The following is a 17,213-nucleotide window of genomic DNA, read 5'->3' as shown; positions in this document are numbered from 1 at the left end:
TCATAGGGCAGTTCTATTTTCAACATTTTGAGGAACCTCCATGTTGTTTTCCAGAGTGGCTGCACCAGCTTGCATTCCCACCAACAGTGTAGGAGGGTTCCCCTTTCTCCGCATCCTCGCCAGCATCTGTCATTTCCTGACTTGTTGATTTTAGCCATTCTGACTGGTGTGAGGTGATATCTCATTGTGGTTTTGATTTGTATTTCCCTGATGCCGAGTGATATGGAGCACTTTTTCATGTGTCTGTTGGCCATCTGGATGTCTTCTTTGCAGAAATGTCTGCTCATGTCCTCTGCCCATTTCTTGATTGGATTATTTGTTCTCTGGGTGTTGAGTTTGCTAAGTTCTTTATAGATTTTGGACACTAGCCCTTTATCTGATATGTCGTTTGCAAATATCTTCTCCCATTCTGTCAGTTGTCTTTTGATTTTGTTAACTGTTTCCTTTGCTGTGCAAAAGCTTTTGATCTTGATGAAATCCCAATAGTTCATTTTTGCCCTTGCTTCCCTTGCCTTTTGCGTTGTTCCTAGGAAGATGTTGCTGCGGCTGAGGTCGAAGAGGTTGCTGCCTGTGTTCTCCTCAAGGATTTTGATGGATTCCTTTCGCACATTGAGGTCCTTCATCCATTTTGAGTCTATTTTTGTGTGTGGTGTAAGGAAATGGTCCAATTTCATTTTTCTGCACGTGGCTGTCCAATTTTCCCAGCACCATTTATTGAAGAGGCTGTCTTTTTTCCATTGGACATTCTTTCCTGCTTTGTCGAAGATTAGTTGACTGTAGAGTTGAGGGTCTATTTCTGGGCTCTCTATTCTGTTCCATTGATCTATGTGTCTGTTTTTGTGCCAGTACCATGCTGTCTTGATGATGACAGCTTTGTAATAGAGCTTGAAGTCTGGAATTGTGATGCCACCAACGTTGGCTTTCTTTTTCAATATCCCTTTGGCTATTTGAGGTCTTTTCTGGTTCCATATAAATTTTAGCATTATTTGTTCCATTTCTTTGAAAAAGATGGATGGTACTTTGATAGGAATTGCATTAAATGTGTAGATTGCTTTAGGTAGCATAGACATTTTCACAATATTTATTCTTCCAATCCAGGGGCATGGAACATTTTTCCATTTCTTTGTGTCTTCCTCAGTTTCTTTCATGAGTACTTTATAGTTTTCTGAGTATAGATTCTGTGTCTCTTTGGTTAGGTTTATTCCTAGGTATCTTATGGTTTTGGGTGCAATTGTAAATGGAATTGACTCCTTAATTTCTCTTTCTTCTGTCTTGCTGTTGGTGTAGAGAAATGCAACTGATTTCTGTGCATTGATTTTATATCCTGACACTTTACTGAATTCCTGTACAAGTTCTAGCAGTTTTGGAGTGGAGTCTTTTGGGTTTTCCACATATAGTATCATATCATCTGCGAAGAGTGATAATTTGACTTCTTCTTTGCCGATTTGGATGCCTTTAACTTCCTTTTGTTCTCTGATTTCTGAGGCTAGGACCTCTAGTACTATGTTGAATAGCAGTGGTGATAATGGACATCCCTGCCGTGTTCCTGACCTTAGCGGAAAAGCTTTCAGTTTTTCTCCATTGAGAATGATATTTGCGGTGGGTTTTTCATAGATGGCTTTGATGATATTGAGGTATGTGCCCTCTATCCCTACACTTTGAAGAGTTTTGATCAGGAAGGGATGCTGTACTTTGTCAAATGCTTTTTCAGCATCTATTGAGAGTATCATATGGTTCTTGTTCTTTCTTTTATTGATGTGTTGTATCACATTGGCTGATTTGCGGATGTTGAACCAACCTTGTAGCCCTGGAATAAATCCCACTTGGTCGTGGTGAATAATCCTTTTAATGTACTGTTGAATCCTTTTGGCTTGTATTTTGTTGAGTATTTTCGCATCTGTGTTCATCAGCTTAGTTTTATTTAACACAAGGTTTACCAAACATTGATAAATCCTTCTTCTCATACAGTTCCAAGAAACATATCTGGTAAAATAGATTAGAAATCATTCTTTACTTTTAAATATTTTTCCCTCTAAACTTCCCTGGGAATCTTAACTGTTTAATCTTTTTATTCATAAAGAGTATATCTGGTATAATAATGAGTTTAAACTACTTTTTCCAAACTACTAAATCAAAATGGCATCATTGTTGAAAATGAGCTAAAACATATTATTTGGCTCTTCCTCACAAAAATAACATTTTAAAAATACCCATGGCAGATCATTTATTTTAGGGACAATTTATAGTAAAAACACTTTAAACCCATGTATGCTCTAAGTATTTCACATAAATACATGCTTCCAGTTGGTATCTTAGTTGACATAAAAAGTCTACTCAGATCTAATTCTGTTAAAAAGCAGATATATATATATATATATATGCCATTTAGAATACAAGCCACACAAGTGGAGTAAGTAGAGTTACACGCAGTCTAGGTAAAATTGGCATGTACGAGTATCAGGACATACAATCTTGATGCATTATGAGATGCTGAGGTGTACCCTAAGAAGCAGGATTTATCTCTGTTTATACGTAATAATGTAAACAGACTTTTAAATAACTCACTAAAGGGGTGCCTGGGGGGCTCAGTTGGTTAAATGTCTGCCTGTGGGTCAGGTTGTGATGCGCTTCTGGGACTGAGCCCCATGTCCAGCTCCCCAGTCAGCAGGTCAGCAAGGAGGCTCCTTGTTTCTCTCCTTCTGTCTCCTCTCTCTCCCCCAGCCCCCCATTCATGCAACGCTCTCTCTCTCAAATAAATAAAATCTTTAAGTTTCTCACTAAGCACTTACAATATTTTAATACTTACTTGAATTTTAAGTTTTAATAGAAATACATGTTCCCTAATCATGATTATTAACACTATTAACACTAAACACATTAGTTACCTAAGATGGGGGGAGGAAGGGCATGGGAATGGAACAGAGGTATAAAAGGGATTAATACACAGCAGACTGAGATGCTTTGTATGAAGTAATGACGATGTGCCATGATCCCAGGAGTAGGATTATGTAGTCCTCTAAACATAAAGGTCACGACAGGGAGAGGAGGCTTATAAAAAAAGAAAAATGAATGAAAACAACAACAACAACAAAAGAAAATGTATTTTGATGATGACAAAGTCTGAGTTTGAAATTACCAAAGGGAGCACAAAAAAACCAAGCAGCAGAGACAGAGTTTAGATTTACAGTTGCATGGCAGATAAGAAAAAATATTGATAAAAGCTTTTAGGAAGTGTAAAAAGTACAAGAAAAAAAATGGGAATTGAAACACTTGTTTGACAGGAGTTAGAACCGTGTTTACAATATGCCAGAAGGATGAAGAAAAAAAAAAAGAAGGAAAGTCAAGGGGAAAACACATTAGAAATCTTCAAAGAGTTAAACTCCATGGGGGAGGGGGGAACTATTTCAGAAATAAACCAAGAGGTACTTACAATTAACATTAAATGAAATAGAAATTCTTGAGTCTAGCCTTAGCTAAGCTAGGAAGTAGAAGGCAAAGTAAGATGGGCAGTACTGGGGGAGTACAAGCATATGGGAAGGTTTAACACAAAAAGAGTATGTATATGGGCATGCAAATAACTCAAATGAAGTTTAAATAAACTATAAATATTTGGAAATACACATATAAGTAAAGCAGCCTAATGTATAACTATTAAGACTGTTATGAATTTTCCACAATTATGTTAAAAAAGATCCTACATTGGTCTTCTATAATATTCCATCCAAAGCACAATTAATATGTGGTAGAATTAGGCATTTAACCTACCACTATGTTTTATAACTTGTCTCAGCAATAGGTTTCTTTCTCATCACCTTAAATTAACTTATTCAATTATCTCTGCAAATCTCTTGAGGCAGAAGCTCCTTACATTTTAATAGAATGAATGGGCTGAATACATACAAGTGTAAATTTTTCTTAGAAGTGTCTGTGTTCAGAAGTCTCCAGGAACACACAATATCTAAATCAGGGAGGAAATTTTTTTTTTCCAGATACAATGATGATACAATGATGACAACTATGTTTATCACAGATTAAGAGACCAAGACCACTTAATGTGATGATAATCCAAAGGAATACAGTTATTCTTACAACTCTTTGACATATATGCCATGTTTCTGTAATGTTCAGTTCATAGTGTATCTTTGCCGGCACTCGGAGGTTGGGCAGACATATTTAAACATGTGTTTAAACTTGCTAGTCATCTTTGGGATCCTAAAGTAAAAAACAAAACAAAACTAACCCAATTTGGCTACAACTGTGACAAAATGTGGATGTTCTACACGTAGCCACCAAAACAATGCTTTGAAGACAAACTTCTTAATAATCTTTGTAGCTCTAGAAGCAGGCCCACCATTTCTTTGTTATTGCAACCTCTCCAAAAACATTTCATGCTATTATAAAATGTATCATCTGCTAATGATCTAACTTTTGGCAAGAATAGATGATACAGAAATCTTCTTTTTAAGAAACTAGCTTGATGTAAAAACTGTATGAAGGCAATTGCATCTTTAGCAAAGAACAGTATCTGAAAGCACTTGAGGAAGCACTCAAGGCCAAGGTATAAAGAACAGAGCAGGGATGTTATTTAAAAATGTTAGGTATTAGTAAAAACACCCCTCAGAAGAAAATTAAGTCTATGAAGGGACATGTCTGATCTAGTCATATACCCATTTTTCCCTTATCTGGTATAAGGCCTCATTTGAGGGACAATATTCCCTTTATCTCATATAGGGCAGATGCCTAGAAAGACAAACAGGAGTAATTCATGCACCCACTGGACTGCTTCCAGCTCCATTTGGCACTGTGAGGTCTGAAGTGCTCAACATCCCACCTAAAAATTTTGGAGAGAGAACAGAGAGGGCAGAGAATGAACATGAATTGGTTTTCCTTATCTGAACGAAGTAAACTGCACTCCTTTCCTAAAAAGCAAAAATAAAAACTAGCCCTAGACTGAATCTGGCATAACTGTGTCATATGATATAGTTAAATATACATATAAAAGCTCACCTATCAAGCTCTGGATACAAATGCTTTCCTGTATCAATATCAAAAAGTACAAATTCCTAAGAATGGGGTCAGTGCTAACAGTACTATTAAATTTGGGACTTAAAGAAGAGGAAACACTGTATTACAAAGAATAAAGTCATAAATGCTGATTTTTGCTGAATTCATGAACTCTAACTCCAGTCAGGTACATCTACTCTCTTATTTTTGACATGAGTGACTCACACTCGAACTTTAAGTCTTTGCTCATGATACCCTAATTAAATTTTCTGCCTGTCAAAGTATGGTTTCCCGTGAAAAGGAAAGTTATAGATGGCAGATTCTGTATATGGGTCCACTGTACCCAAGAGGATGCCACAGCGCCGCAGTAAATCCTCAAAAATATTCCTTAAAATGGAATCAATTATGTGGCAGTGACTCTCGCACATCATAGAAAATTAAAGGTAGCGAAATAAGAAACTGCTTATGTCAGCAATTCTTTTTCTTAAAGAACCAGCAGAAGAGAGACCACTACACACCTGTACTGCCGGTACTCGGCGGTCTCTGAGGGACTCCAGGGGATACATTTCTGTGCAGCGTGGCTTGAGGTGGAGACAGCATGTTTGAATCTGCTAATGTTGAGCTGGCGGCCAAAGATGGCGACACAAGTGAACTCCCTGGGTTAGTGTAGGACAAAGCATTAGGGCTGGTCACAGGGACTGTGACAGACATTGAGAAGTTTTGAGGTGGCAAACCAGGCTGTAAATAAAGAACAAGGAAGAGAAAACTGTTAGTTTCATTTTCATCTATATTAAATAAATAACTTACGAATTTTAATTTGGATAAGGTAACTCCACAGTTATTAAAAGTTGAGGACAGGGATAGTTTCTTACTAATCAACTGGTAGATTTAAGTTGCTTTCTTCAGAATTACATTTGAACATGAGTATGTCTGACATAAACTTTTCAATTTCCGTTTTATATATGAATACATATACACTACTATAAAGTGTGTGTGTGTATATATATATATATATTTCAAACAGTCCTAGAAATGAAAATTAGATGTCAGAACCTGATACTAACATAGTGTTGTCAGATTTAGACATTAAAAATATATTGTTACCAAGTAAGCATAAAATTTGCACTTTAATAATCCAAACCAGTTTAGTAACATTACATTTCTATTGAGAGATTACAAATTTAACAAAAGGAGAAAATATGTACACAAATTATAAATTTAATACACCAAATGTGGGACATTATAAATCAGCCCTGGTTTAACTGACTGACATTCTTAATGGACAAAACTTAAAAAAAAAATTCAAGTCATATATACAACACAATGCAATCTGAGTGTGATGAAATGCAAAGAAACCATCTAAACAATAAAATTAACCGCTGAAAACCTATCTTTAAATTGTATGAAGATTAAGTTATAATTATAAATGCTATCTTACTTCCCTCCTAAGTATTCCACACCCCCTTAAAACAGTATTTGTCATTTCTTCTTGTATTTCCTTCGTAGACCATATATAATATACTTGTTAACCATGAATATAACAATTCTCTTTATAAAATCTCCATTATAGAGAAAGAAGAAAGCTTTCTTCTCCCCATATTTTAAAAGTGATTGCAAAATGTGACAACACTGCTAATTCAAAGTTGGAAGAATATAATTTATGTTCTCTATTCAATAGATTATTTCAGAAAGAAAATTATCATTCATTAACTGACATAAAACAATGGCTACATGACAAAAAAATTTTTTTCAAAGGTAAAGCAATTTTATTTACACAATATTTTGCAGTTTAACATTTACTACAAAGTCACCAGCATCCATGTGAGGTCAGAAGGGATTTTATTTTATGTTTTTAAAGAATAATAACTGTATTAGCACAAAAATACTTCCTTAAATCTATTTTTCATGAGCTTCTTATAGTAAAGGACTCCTTTGAAGAGATAATCCATGATGTATACTTCAAGGCATAGTTTTTAAGAGAATTAACTCTGACAATAAGATAAATATCAGAATCAGAACCAATTTGTTCCCTGAAGCCTACACTACAGATGCAGCTTTAGAAAATCAGATCCAAAATAGCTGTTTTAAGCAGCTCTTGCCAATGAGCTTCCCGTAAGAACTCTTTGAAGAACTATCAAAGAAGGATAACTCAAAAAACTACTGGTTTTCATGATGGTTAGATGTATGAGCATAGGAAAATTTTAAACCAAGTATTTGATTTGCAACCAGTTTAAAAACATTGCTTCCTTAAATTAGTATCAAGCCAAGCCTCTCTTCCTCAATACCTACAATAAAAGAAAAGAAAAGTTTGGAGGTATTTTGCCAAATAGTTTTCGGACATTTACAAAGAACCAAAGAGTAAGTTACTACTATTACATCAACTATACAAAATAATTAAAAATAATCCTGAAACATCAAATTTTGTAATAAATCTAATCACTTTATATTTTATAGTCTCAAGATCTACTAATGTACATGTAATATTTTTTAAGTCATGAGAGGGAAAGGGAAATCTTATATGAACCCTTTATATTTACGATCATGGAAATTTAAGAGCTAGAAGGGACCTTAAAAATTACGTAAGCCAGCTCATTCACTTTACTGATGAGAAAATTGGCATCTGAGAGGGATTTATGCGCCCTGTCCAAAGGTATAGGAGACAGTAAGTAGAACTTAGATTAGGATGCTTTCTCTTCACTTCCTTGTTTAAGACACTGAACATGTATTATTATAAGACTCCAACAAATTTATTTTGAAGTTCTGTAAAACAAACAACAACAAAAAAACCCTAACAAAATTTCTTCCCCTTCTACTTATTGGTATCATCACCCACTGCAAAAATAAACAGGATGTGTAGCCAATATCTTCATGCACAAGATAAAAGCAGAAACCATACTTTAGTACTCACTGCGATTTTATGATTCCGCATCATATTATCAAATTCCTCATTATTTTTTTTTTTATATTTTTCTTCTGTATGTGGAGTTAGCACATAGGAAGTATCAGGGTCTGGGCTGTCGCACCCTCTGTGTTCCTTCTTGTTCAGAGCCTATATAATGAAGTTAACAAAAAGGATCAACAAATAAAAAGTAGAGGTAAAGTAAAAGTACTTTCAGGGCCTCGTTTGAAAATAAAATCACTATCTTCATTTAGTTTGCTGAATCTGTCCTCCGAGAGTGGACTGTGCTCAAAGTAATCGTCAGCATCAGGACTCTCACAACCATTCAGGCCTTTCTTTCTTAAAGTCTGAAATACAATTGGAAAATTCACACACAAATGATACTAACTTGCCATGAGTTTTGTAAAATTTATTAAGAGAGCACAGACTGAATGAATTATTACAAGAGCCACTGAAATGGTTTTTAAATGATCACAAATGTACTCTAATCCTCCAAATAAGGTAAACCTTAGGTATAAGCAAAATTAATGCTCCCAGTGCACATTAAGAAAAAAAGGAATGTTAATTTATTTGGATTCTTTCTTCCCAAACTTCCTAGAGAATACTAAATTACTCACGGCTCTGACATTTACAATCTGAATCTGATTACAGCCTGATCAACACATCTGATAGGGCCAATGAGTGTGCAAACTGACACAGAAATGTATCAAAATGATGCTCTGAGAAGCTATCATAGTGCCTTTACAAAATGAACATTTCAGCAACTTCATCTACTGAAACTGCTTTCCACCTGAGTTTATCCTAGCCACCAGAAACAATTAGCATCCTATCTCAGTAACCTCATTCCTAATTTGTTCTTAAATACTATCATTTTCCTACAAAACTTAAAGGCAAAAAACTCAAATACTTATTTACATATGACAGCTATGACTCTTTTCTATGTAGAGTATAAATATTATTAGTGACTTTATTAGTGACACTGAACATCTATTGGTGTAAGATTGCAACAAATTTATTTTGAAGTTCTATAAAACAAAACAAAAAAACACCCCACTAATGAAATTTTCCCCCTTCTACTTACTTTTAAAGTTTGTAATAATATGTTAAACAGCATGTATCTTTCACCCCCTTGGCTACCTCTTCGTACAGAGCTCCTTCAGGGGTTGACCTAATCCACTGAACTGACTTTCTGGAAAACTTTGTGTTATGAGAGTATCTCCTAGACAATATGTTCACTTTTCCTTCTTATTTTGAGGTAAAAATATAATGAACCATTTGTTTTCTGATTTTTAATTTTTTTCACTAAAATCACCATGAAATGACTTGTTCAATATTTAAAAGAGTAGCTTTACAACCAAGGGCTTGACAATCTGTGGAATACTAATTTATTTCCAGAATGTCTAAATTTTTAAAAACCCCAATGGGTGTTTTTTTAAAGTAGAATTACAGAGTTCAACATTTTAAATAGCTTTGAGGCTGGCTGATTTTCTAATCAACCACTGTGAAGTTTTGGGAAGTTAAAATTTTCCAAGTAAACTAATGAAGTTTATTTAATTGGGAAACAAAGTTTGATCAATAAATTAGTACTATGTTTGCTAATATATTCTTTAATGATTATTTAAATTAGATTTAAGATGCACTTAATTAATTCATAGTAATCTTGATATCATTTAAAATATAATTTACAATTATGAATGCTTATTTTATAAGCACTGAAAGAATGTAAACACACAACAGGTTAAGATAGAAAATTATTTTCTTAGTTTCCCTGAAGTCAAATTATTTTAAAATCCTTTAGTCAATTTGATTTTTTTCATGCTTACAGAATCATAAAAAATCCTAAGTGCTGATACGTTAACTTCTTCAATTACTTAGAATGCACTAGGAATCCCACATATAGTCTCTGAAACCCCCACCGTAACACAATCACTAAACATAAGCATAGAGCAAACACTACCTGTACTTCCCTAACACTGGCCCCATGGCTCTACGTTCTATGGATATAACTAATCACATGAACTTTTATGTGTACTTATCCATAAAAGGTCCAGTTATTTAGAACTAAGGGATGGAGACATGTATTCTCCCCTGCTCACTGTAGCAAGTTCTGCTTGCCAAAGCTCTGCAAGTTGCTATCAGCAATGAAGACGTTAACATTCAGAATATTGGAACACAATGAACTCTTATAACCTACACAGCCCTAGAAACAAAAGTGCCTACACAGATTTCATCATGAACTTGTTGACTTATTCTAGCCTGAAATCTCCAGATATTTTCCCATCATATTCATGCATCTTAAGACTAGGGTGACCACCAACTATGTGCCTCTTTGAAGTCCTTTCAAATTACTGAAGAAAAAGAATATGGCCTTTTAAAGTAATTACACAGAAGTTTTATTCTACAACAACAGGGTTAACCCTACTTGCACTCATAAAGAATAGTGTTCTGGTATCTCCAGCTCTGCAAGCCTTCACTTCAGATGGGGTTCCTGTCATTGTGAGGGAATTCAAGAGGCTCTATCAGCTCTGGAGATAACAAGCTCATGTACCTCTACTGGATACCCAACTTGCGTCTTCTTATCACCAGAACACGAAGAGTTGTTGTGAGGACCCAACTACCATAAAAAGACTTTTTCTGTCTTCTTTATCATTACCACATAGCTTAATAGTAAAAGTCTCTCCTGTGTCACAGGAACTAACACATGGAATGCTGTCATCTATTAACAAGCTTAGGTGAGGCATATAAGAAACAGGCTAGCTTCAATTTTTTCACGTGCTTCAGGTCAGCCACAATAAAAACACTTGGTTAATGAAGAAAACAGTGTGAAAGGCTACCATTTTGAGGAATCTGTTGTTGTGTATTCCTTAAGAGTACTAGCACGGTGCACAGTCTATGGCTATTACAGATGATTATTATGGTCCATTCTGAAGTAAATAGTACTTCATAAAAAGTACTTTGCTATTGTACATCAACTGACAGTTTTCAGTGACATTATGGCAAACTCATGGGGAAAGTTCAATTGTGCCAAAATAATTTCAAGTTTCACGGGTATGTATCATGTAAGTTGACTGAAGTTGCTTTTCTTAAATAATTAAGTTATTAATTTAAGCTAACTTGATACAACCTGTTAAGTGTTCTTTTGTACCAGTGTTCTAAACATGTCTAATGATTCCAACTGCAAAGATTACTTAAATGAAATCCTAAAATGAATGCCCATATAATTTTCATCAGTGCGTTTCTATAAAAGAAATTTTATTTTTGGAGGGTTAGCTAAACACCTTTAAAAAACAAACATTTCTACTCCTCACAATAGATGTAAACAATATTATGATTTTAATGGCACTTCTTCTTATATTTTGGGCCAATTCGGTCAGGTACTTTCTGCATACTTGAACATACATTATAAAATGCAGATTTTAAATAATCAACGTCCTTAGCTAATATTTACCTTAAGTATTAGTTATCTAAGGACAGATTCTGAAAGCTTTTTAAATGGATCAAAAAAAAAAAAACCCTCCTAAGTGTCTTTATGGAAAACTATGTATTGTTTAGGGCACATCCTTCCATGTCATCCGATTCTATGGGGTTTGTGCCTTTGAGCTATTTAACAACTCTGTAGAGATAGAAGTTAATTTGTTGAAACTGGTAATAATGGAAATTAATGTTTGTAGACATGCAAATAAATTCTGTCTGATGGTGGTTCAATTGACTTCTGTCACTACTGTGGAAGAGGTCAGGTCTTTTATTTTTTTGCACCTATGAAGAAAATTTATTTTGCCTTCTTGATGGGCTTGTGTATTTGTCTAATCTTAGGATTTATCTATTAACCACTTGTAATTTTTTCCAGTTTCCTCAGTCACTAATGAGTTAAAATCTTTTTTTTTTTTTTAAAGAGTGTGTGTGAGTGGGAAAGAGGAGCAGAGGGACAGAATTCTCAAGTGGTCTCTGCACTGAATGCAGAGGCCAATGCAGGGTGATCGCAGGACCCCCACGATCTCGACGTGAACCCAAACCAAGAGCTGGATGCTTAACGGACTGAGCACTCAGGTGCCCACGAGTTAAAGTCTTTGATTCATGTTCATTTTCAATTTGAGAGTCATGATTTTACTTTTGAAGAGTACTGTTTAACAGTAGTATAAAACTACCCTTGACTTATGTTTCACAGTAAATGTAAACTCAAGGGAGCTTCCCAGTAATTCTTGTTAGGATTTAGTATGTACTAAGCATTGGTTTTTAAAAGAAAAAACTAATGTGCTGCTAAATTTTTTGAAAATATTTGGTTAACTGATTAGTGATTTGTGTTAATTTATTATAGTATCAAAAATTAAGGAGAGATGATCAGAGAAGGCTTGTAACCTTTCAGTATTCTTCTTCAAGAAATAAAAGAGTAATCCTTAATTCTTGTGGTAATTCATAAATTAAATGCTATTCCTATCACAGTATTAAGAGTACAACAGTCTACAACAACAAACCCACAATCTTCTGAGGCAGGGTTCCTCTCCATCTGAAGCAAGTGAGTTCTAAGGTGAAATTTGAGCTGCTAGAAGACTGGGTGGTGTTTTACATATATGAATTTCCAAGGGAGGGGCACCTGGGTGGCTCAGTTGGTTAAGCGTCTGCCTTCGGCTCAAGTCATGATCCCAGTGTCCTGGGTCAAGCCCTGCATTGGGCTCCTTGTTCAGCAGAAAGCCTGCTTCTCCCCCTCTCGCTCTACCTGAGGCTTCCCCTGCTTGTGCTCTCTCAAATAAACAAATAAAATCTTAAAACAAAAAAACAAAAAACAAAAAACAAAACTTCCAAGGGACAAGGGATCCCTGTATCACATCCACAGTTTCTGAGCTGGAAATGCCCAAATTAAACTTAAAAGAGGTGGGTCGTTTTTTTTTTTTTTGTTTTTTTTTTTTGTATTAATTAAATGAGTTTTAACTAAATGAAGAGGAACTTAAAAACTTCTATTGATTAAAGGCCCTACCAATAGGAAGGCTCTGAAATTTAAAACATTTCCATCAATTTATGGAAAAAACAATGAAAATTACATCCTGGCTAGAACTTTCATTCAGGTTTATCTACCTTTGTTCTTTGACAAAGCTATATTACAACTCTGTAGGGATGGATGTTAATTAACTTGCAGAAAATGAATAATAACTGCAAATAACTCCTGTTCATAGAAATTGTTTCCTGTGGGATGTCACTGATTATCACCTTGTGGATACTGACCTGTTTTCTTGCATTTGTAAATTCACTTCAGCATTCTTTAACCACTATTACATGGTATTTTGAGTTCTTTGAACTGGCTGTAACATCTTACTGGTGTACTCATTCGTTAAATAAAATCTTTGATGCCTGTTCATTCTATAGTTGTAAGAGTAATGATTATGCTTTCTTTCACACCTAACCTAACATTTGGAAGACCTATAGTCTCAACTGCCTGTTGCACATTTTCATTTGGATATCTGGCTACTCTATTTCAATGGAACTCACTACCTCTCATTAAACAGATCCCCTCTTCAGACTTACCCTTCTCCAGTCAACACAGAAAGCAATCTTGCGGTGCATGCTTTGTTTTCTCCCCCACAATTCACAGGGAACACCAAGTTTTATAGATTATAGTTATTTCCACTGCCACCATATTCAACACAGGCCTGTGCTGCTTTATATCTAGATGCTTAGAATATACCCTTGTACTTTTTCTACTCTCTTTTCTAATCTGTCCCATAACTTGTTAGAGATTCGGGTCTCCTCAAAACCACTTTGTATTATCACACCTGTTTTAAATCTTTGATGCTTCTCTAGAATCTAAAGCAGCAGTCTCTAAGACTTAGATTAGCTACCCTATCCAGACACATATTTTATGCACAGCCCCCCAAATATGCATACATTTTGCAATTTATATGCATAAATTAATCCTTTTAATATTAATAAGCACATTTTAGAGTAGAATTTCTAATATTTTCTTCCTAAACCGCAAGAGACTGTTTTACATATCTTACATCCCTCTTTGGAAATAACAGATACAGAATACAGAACCAAAATTCCTTAGCCTAACTGCAAGTCACCAACAGCTTAGCTCCTACTTACCGGCTCACTTGTTTAAAACCCTGCCCTCTTTTCTGTAGGACTGTTTTATAGCTCACTATGGCCTGTGGCCTTGTTTGAACCCCATCTTCCATGAAACTTTTCCCCTACTACTTCCCTACAATAAAATTCTAAGAGCACTTATTCAATAGAAGATTCATTTATTTATACTACCTTGTATTTACCTATCTAATGTACCCTCAACTAATACGTGAACTTTCAAGTCAAAGACTGAAGTCTAGACTGCTTTACATTTTTCTGAATCTAGACAAACAAGGTGGTAGACAAGCATAAAATATTTATTTATTAATACTTGCAAGATAAAAAAAAAAGGCAAAGAACGAGATCAGGATGCTATGACAAGTTCCTTTAGAAGTCTTCTAAAACATAAAGTTATGAATTTGTAAAAATACATAATAAGGCAATCTAAAATTTTAGTTTGTATCAGATGGATCCACAGAAATTGTTGTATTTGGCTACTTTTGAACTATGAGAAAAAATATAATTTCATAGGTATAATTTCTTAAATTCATACATGTATTTAACTTTTATATTCTGAAAGCTGCTGGGAGATGCCCCAGTGGGCTTTTGGATAATATAGAATAGAACTGGTAGTGCAAGAGAACATCTCTTACACTGTGTGTGTATAGTCTTTACCAAACAAAGGTTTTGATTCTGGATCTTATTTTGATCCCAGCAGGTTGGAATACAAACTTGGTAACCTGAAAAACAAAAGTCATACTTTTCTAGAGTAGAAAAATTCATACCATCTATAGAGAACCAACCCAGTTTTTTAAAAAAATCTTATTAGTACTAAGATAGAGGTCCCACAGCTCACCAACCCTTTTCTCCCACTGAGACAAAAGACAGTAAGATAAATAAAGCTTTTTTTAAATTTGGAAATTATACTCTGATTATAAAAATGGTTAACTGGAAAAGTACCCAGAACATCAATTATTTTTACATAAAGCCTTTGCCAGAGTCATCCAGCAAACCAGGGTTGGTGGCAGAGATGACACACCATGCAGACCTTGAGATGGAGCTCCTGGTGTCAAGCCTTTAGAACACCCGGTATTCCTTCCTGCCTTGGGTGCCACGTGACTGTATTCTCTCAATAAATTCTCCTTTAGGGGTATCTGGGTGGCGCAGTTAATTAAACATCTGCCTTTGACTCAGGTAATGGTCTCCAGGTCCTAGGATCGAGCCCTGAAGCAGGCTCTCTGCTCAACAGGGAGCCTTCTTCGCCCTCTCCTTCGGCCCCTCTTCCCTGCTTGTGCTCTCTCTTTCAAATAAATACAATCTTTTTTAAAAAAATGATAAATTCTTCTTTAGCTTGAGTTACTTTAAATGGATTTCTAGTTCTTAGAATCAAAGAACCTTGATGAAAAAAACTATCATAATCCTTTAGGTCATATATTAGTGGTCTCTTATCTAAGTCCTATAATTCCCAAAACAAGTCTGGCTAGTGCCCCCACTACTCTGAGCTCAGAAAGGATCCCAAACCTGGAAGTAAGATGCCTGAGCAGTGCTCACTGTTTCTAGCCAAAGATAATTGATTCAAATAATGGTACATATACCAACAAAGATCCTTAAAGTGCTGTATTGTTCTACTTACAAAGCATCACCGACCCTATTTCTCAAGTTCAAGGAAGCAGATACAGAATTCTCGGTATATAGCACAGCGTGGCAGGTCCTATAATTCATTTTCTAGCCTATATTATTAAATCTGCTAGTGACAGTGGAGATGGAAAGGATAAGGAAATGGTGGAAAGGAGACAGGGAAAAGAAACTCAAGACAAAAACAATGCTGTTTACTTTTTTCCCTAAGTATATCCAAGTTTTCTTTTATACAATAAATTTAAAAAAGCAAACATATTTCAAAATGGGTTGTATACAAAAGGTGGTCAATTTTAAACAGCTTTTTTTTTTTTTAGCTTACATGCTCTTATCCCCAAAAAACAATGTATTTAAAATTTTAGATACGCTTATTCTCCATGGAAATTACATATATGCATGTGTATATATAGAGATATTATATAAATACATATACATAAAATCATGTTACCATAATATTTTATTTTTTAATAAAGAAATCTAGTACTCATGATATTTTTCACTGTAAATAAGTTTAAATATTTAAACTCTAGGAAGTCTGAAATAAGAACTGATAAAAATCCCGACCGGCGGGGTGAGGGACGCCTGGGTGGCTCAGTCAGTTAAGCGGCTGCCTTCGGCTCAGATCATCATCCCAGCGTTCTGGGATCGAGTCCCACATCGAGGCTCCTTGCTCAGTAGGGAGCCTGCTTCTCCCTCTGCCTGCCACTCTGTCAGCCTGTGCTCACTCGCTCCTTCGCTCTCTGACAAGTAAATAAATAAAATCTTAAAAAAAAAATCCCAGGGAGGAGTCAAGATGGTGGAGAAGTAGCAGGCTGAGACTACTTCAGCTAGCAGGAGATCAGCTAGATAGCTTATCTAAAGATTGCAAACACCTGCAAATCCATCAGCAGATCGAAGAGAAGAAGAACAGCAATTCTGGAAACAGAAAAACAACCACTTTCTGAAAGGTAGGACTGGCGGAGATGTGAATCCAAAGCGATGAGAAGATAGACCCCGGGGGGAGGGGCCAGCTCCCGGAAAGCGGTGGAGCAACGGAGCAAAATAAGGACTTTTAAAAGTCTGTTCCACTGAGGGACATCACTCCAGAGGCTAAACCGGGGTGAAGCCCACGTGGGGTCAGCATGGCCTCAGGTCCCGCAGGGTCACAGAAGGATCTGGGGTGTCTGAGTGTCACAGAGCTTGCGGGTATTGGAACGGGAAAACCAGCTACAGAGACAGAGCGGACAGTAAGGTCACAGCTCGGTGTTACCTTGAACCAGCCACAGGCACGGTGAGCTCGGAGCACGGCTGGAGGTCAAGCAGATGGGAGTAACTGGGCGCTGTTCTCTGAGGGCACACTGAGGAGTGTGGCCCCGGGCTCTCGGCTCCTCTGGGCTGGAGACCAGGAGGCCGCCATTTGTATTCCCGTCCTCCGGAAGTCTACGGAAAGCGCCCAGGGAACAAAAGCTCCTGAAAGCAAACCCGAGCGGATTACTCAGCCTGGCCCCTGGTAAGGGTGGTGCAATTCCGCCTGGAGCAAAGACACTTGAGAATCACTACACCAGGGCCTTCCCCAAAAAGATGAACAAGAAATCCAGCCAAGACCAAGTTCACCTACCAAGGAGTGCGGTTTACAATA

The 17,213-nt window shown here is 36.1% G+C and overlaps 2 protein-coding genes across 3 annotated transcripts in view; both read right to left on the bottom strand.

The window, feature by feature from the left end:
* Nucleotides 1–17,213, bottom strand: part of LOC309867653 (melanoma inhibitory activity protein 2-like) — a 525,646-nt gene that overhangs the window by 355,921 nt on the left and 152,512 nt on the right. The window lies entirely within an intron of this gene.
* Nucleotides 1–17,213, bottom strand: part of LOC309867644 (myocyte-specific enhancer factor 2A-like) — a gene marked incomplete at both ends in the record, with an annotated part of 98,858 nt that overhangs the window by 21,496 nt on the left and 60,149 nt on the right. Inside the window, 3 exon segments of the mRNA XM_082736703.1 lie at nt 4,772–4,831; nt 5,523–5,742; nt 8,119–8,250. Of these exon segments, the coding sequence (XP_082592829.1) occupies nt 4,772–4,831; nt 5,523–5,742; nt 8,119–8,250 (412 nt within the window).

This window comes from Mustela nivalis (genome assembly GCF_964662115.1).
Source record: "Mustela nivalis genome assembly, chromosome: 6".
Classification (NCBI taxonomy): domain Eukaryota; kingdom Metazoa; phylum Chordata; class Mammalia; order Carnivora; family Mustelidae; genus Mustela; species Mustela nivalis.
This window is presented reverse-complemented; position numbering and strand designations above follow the sequence as displayed.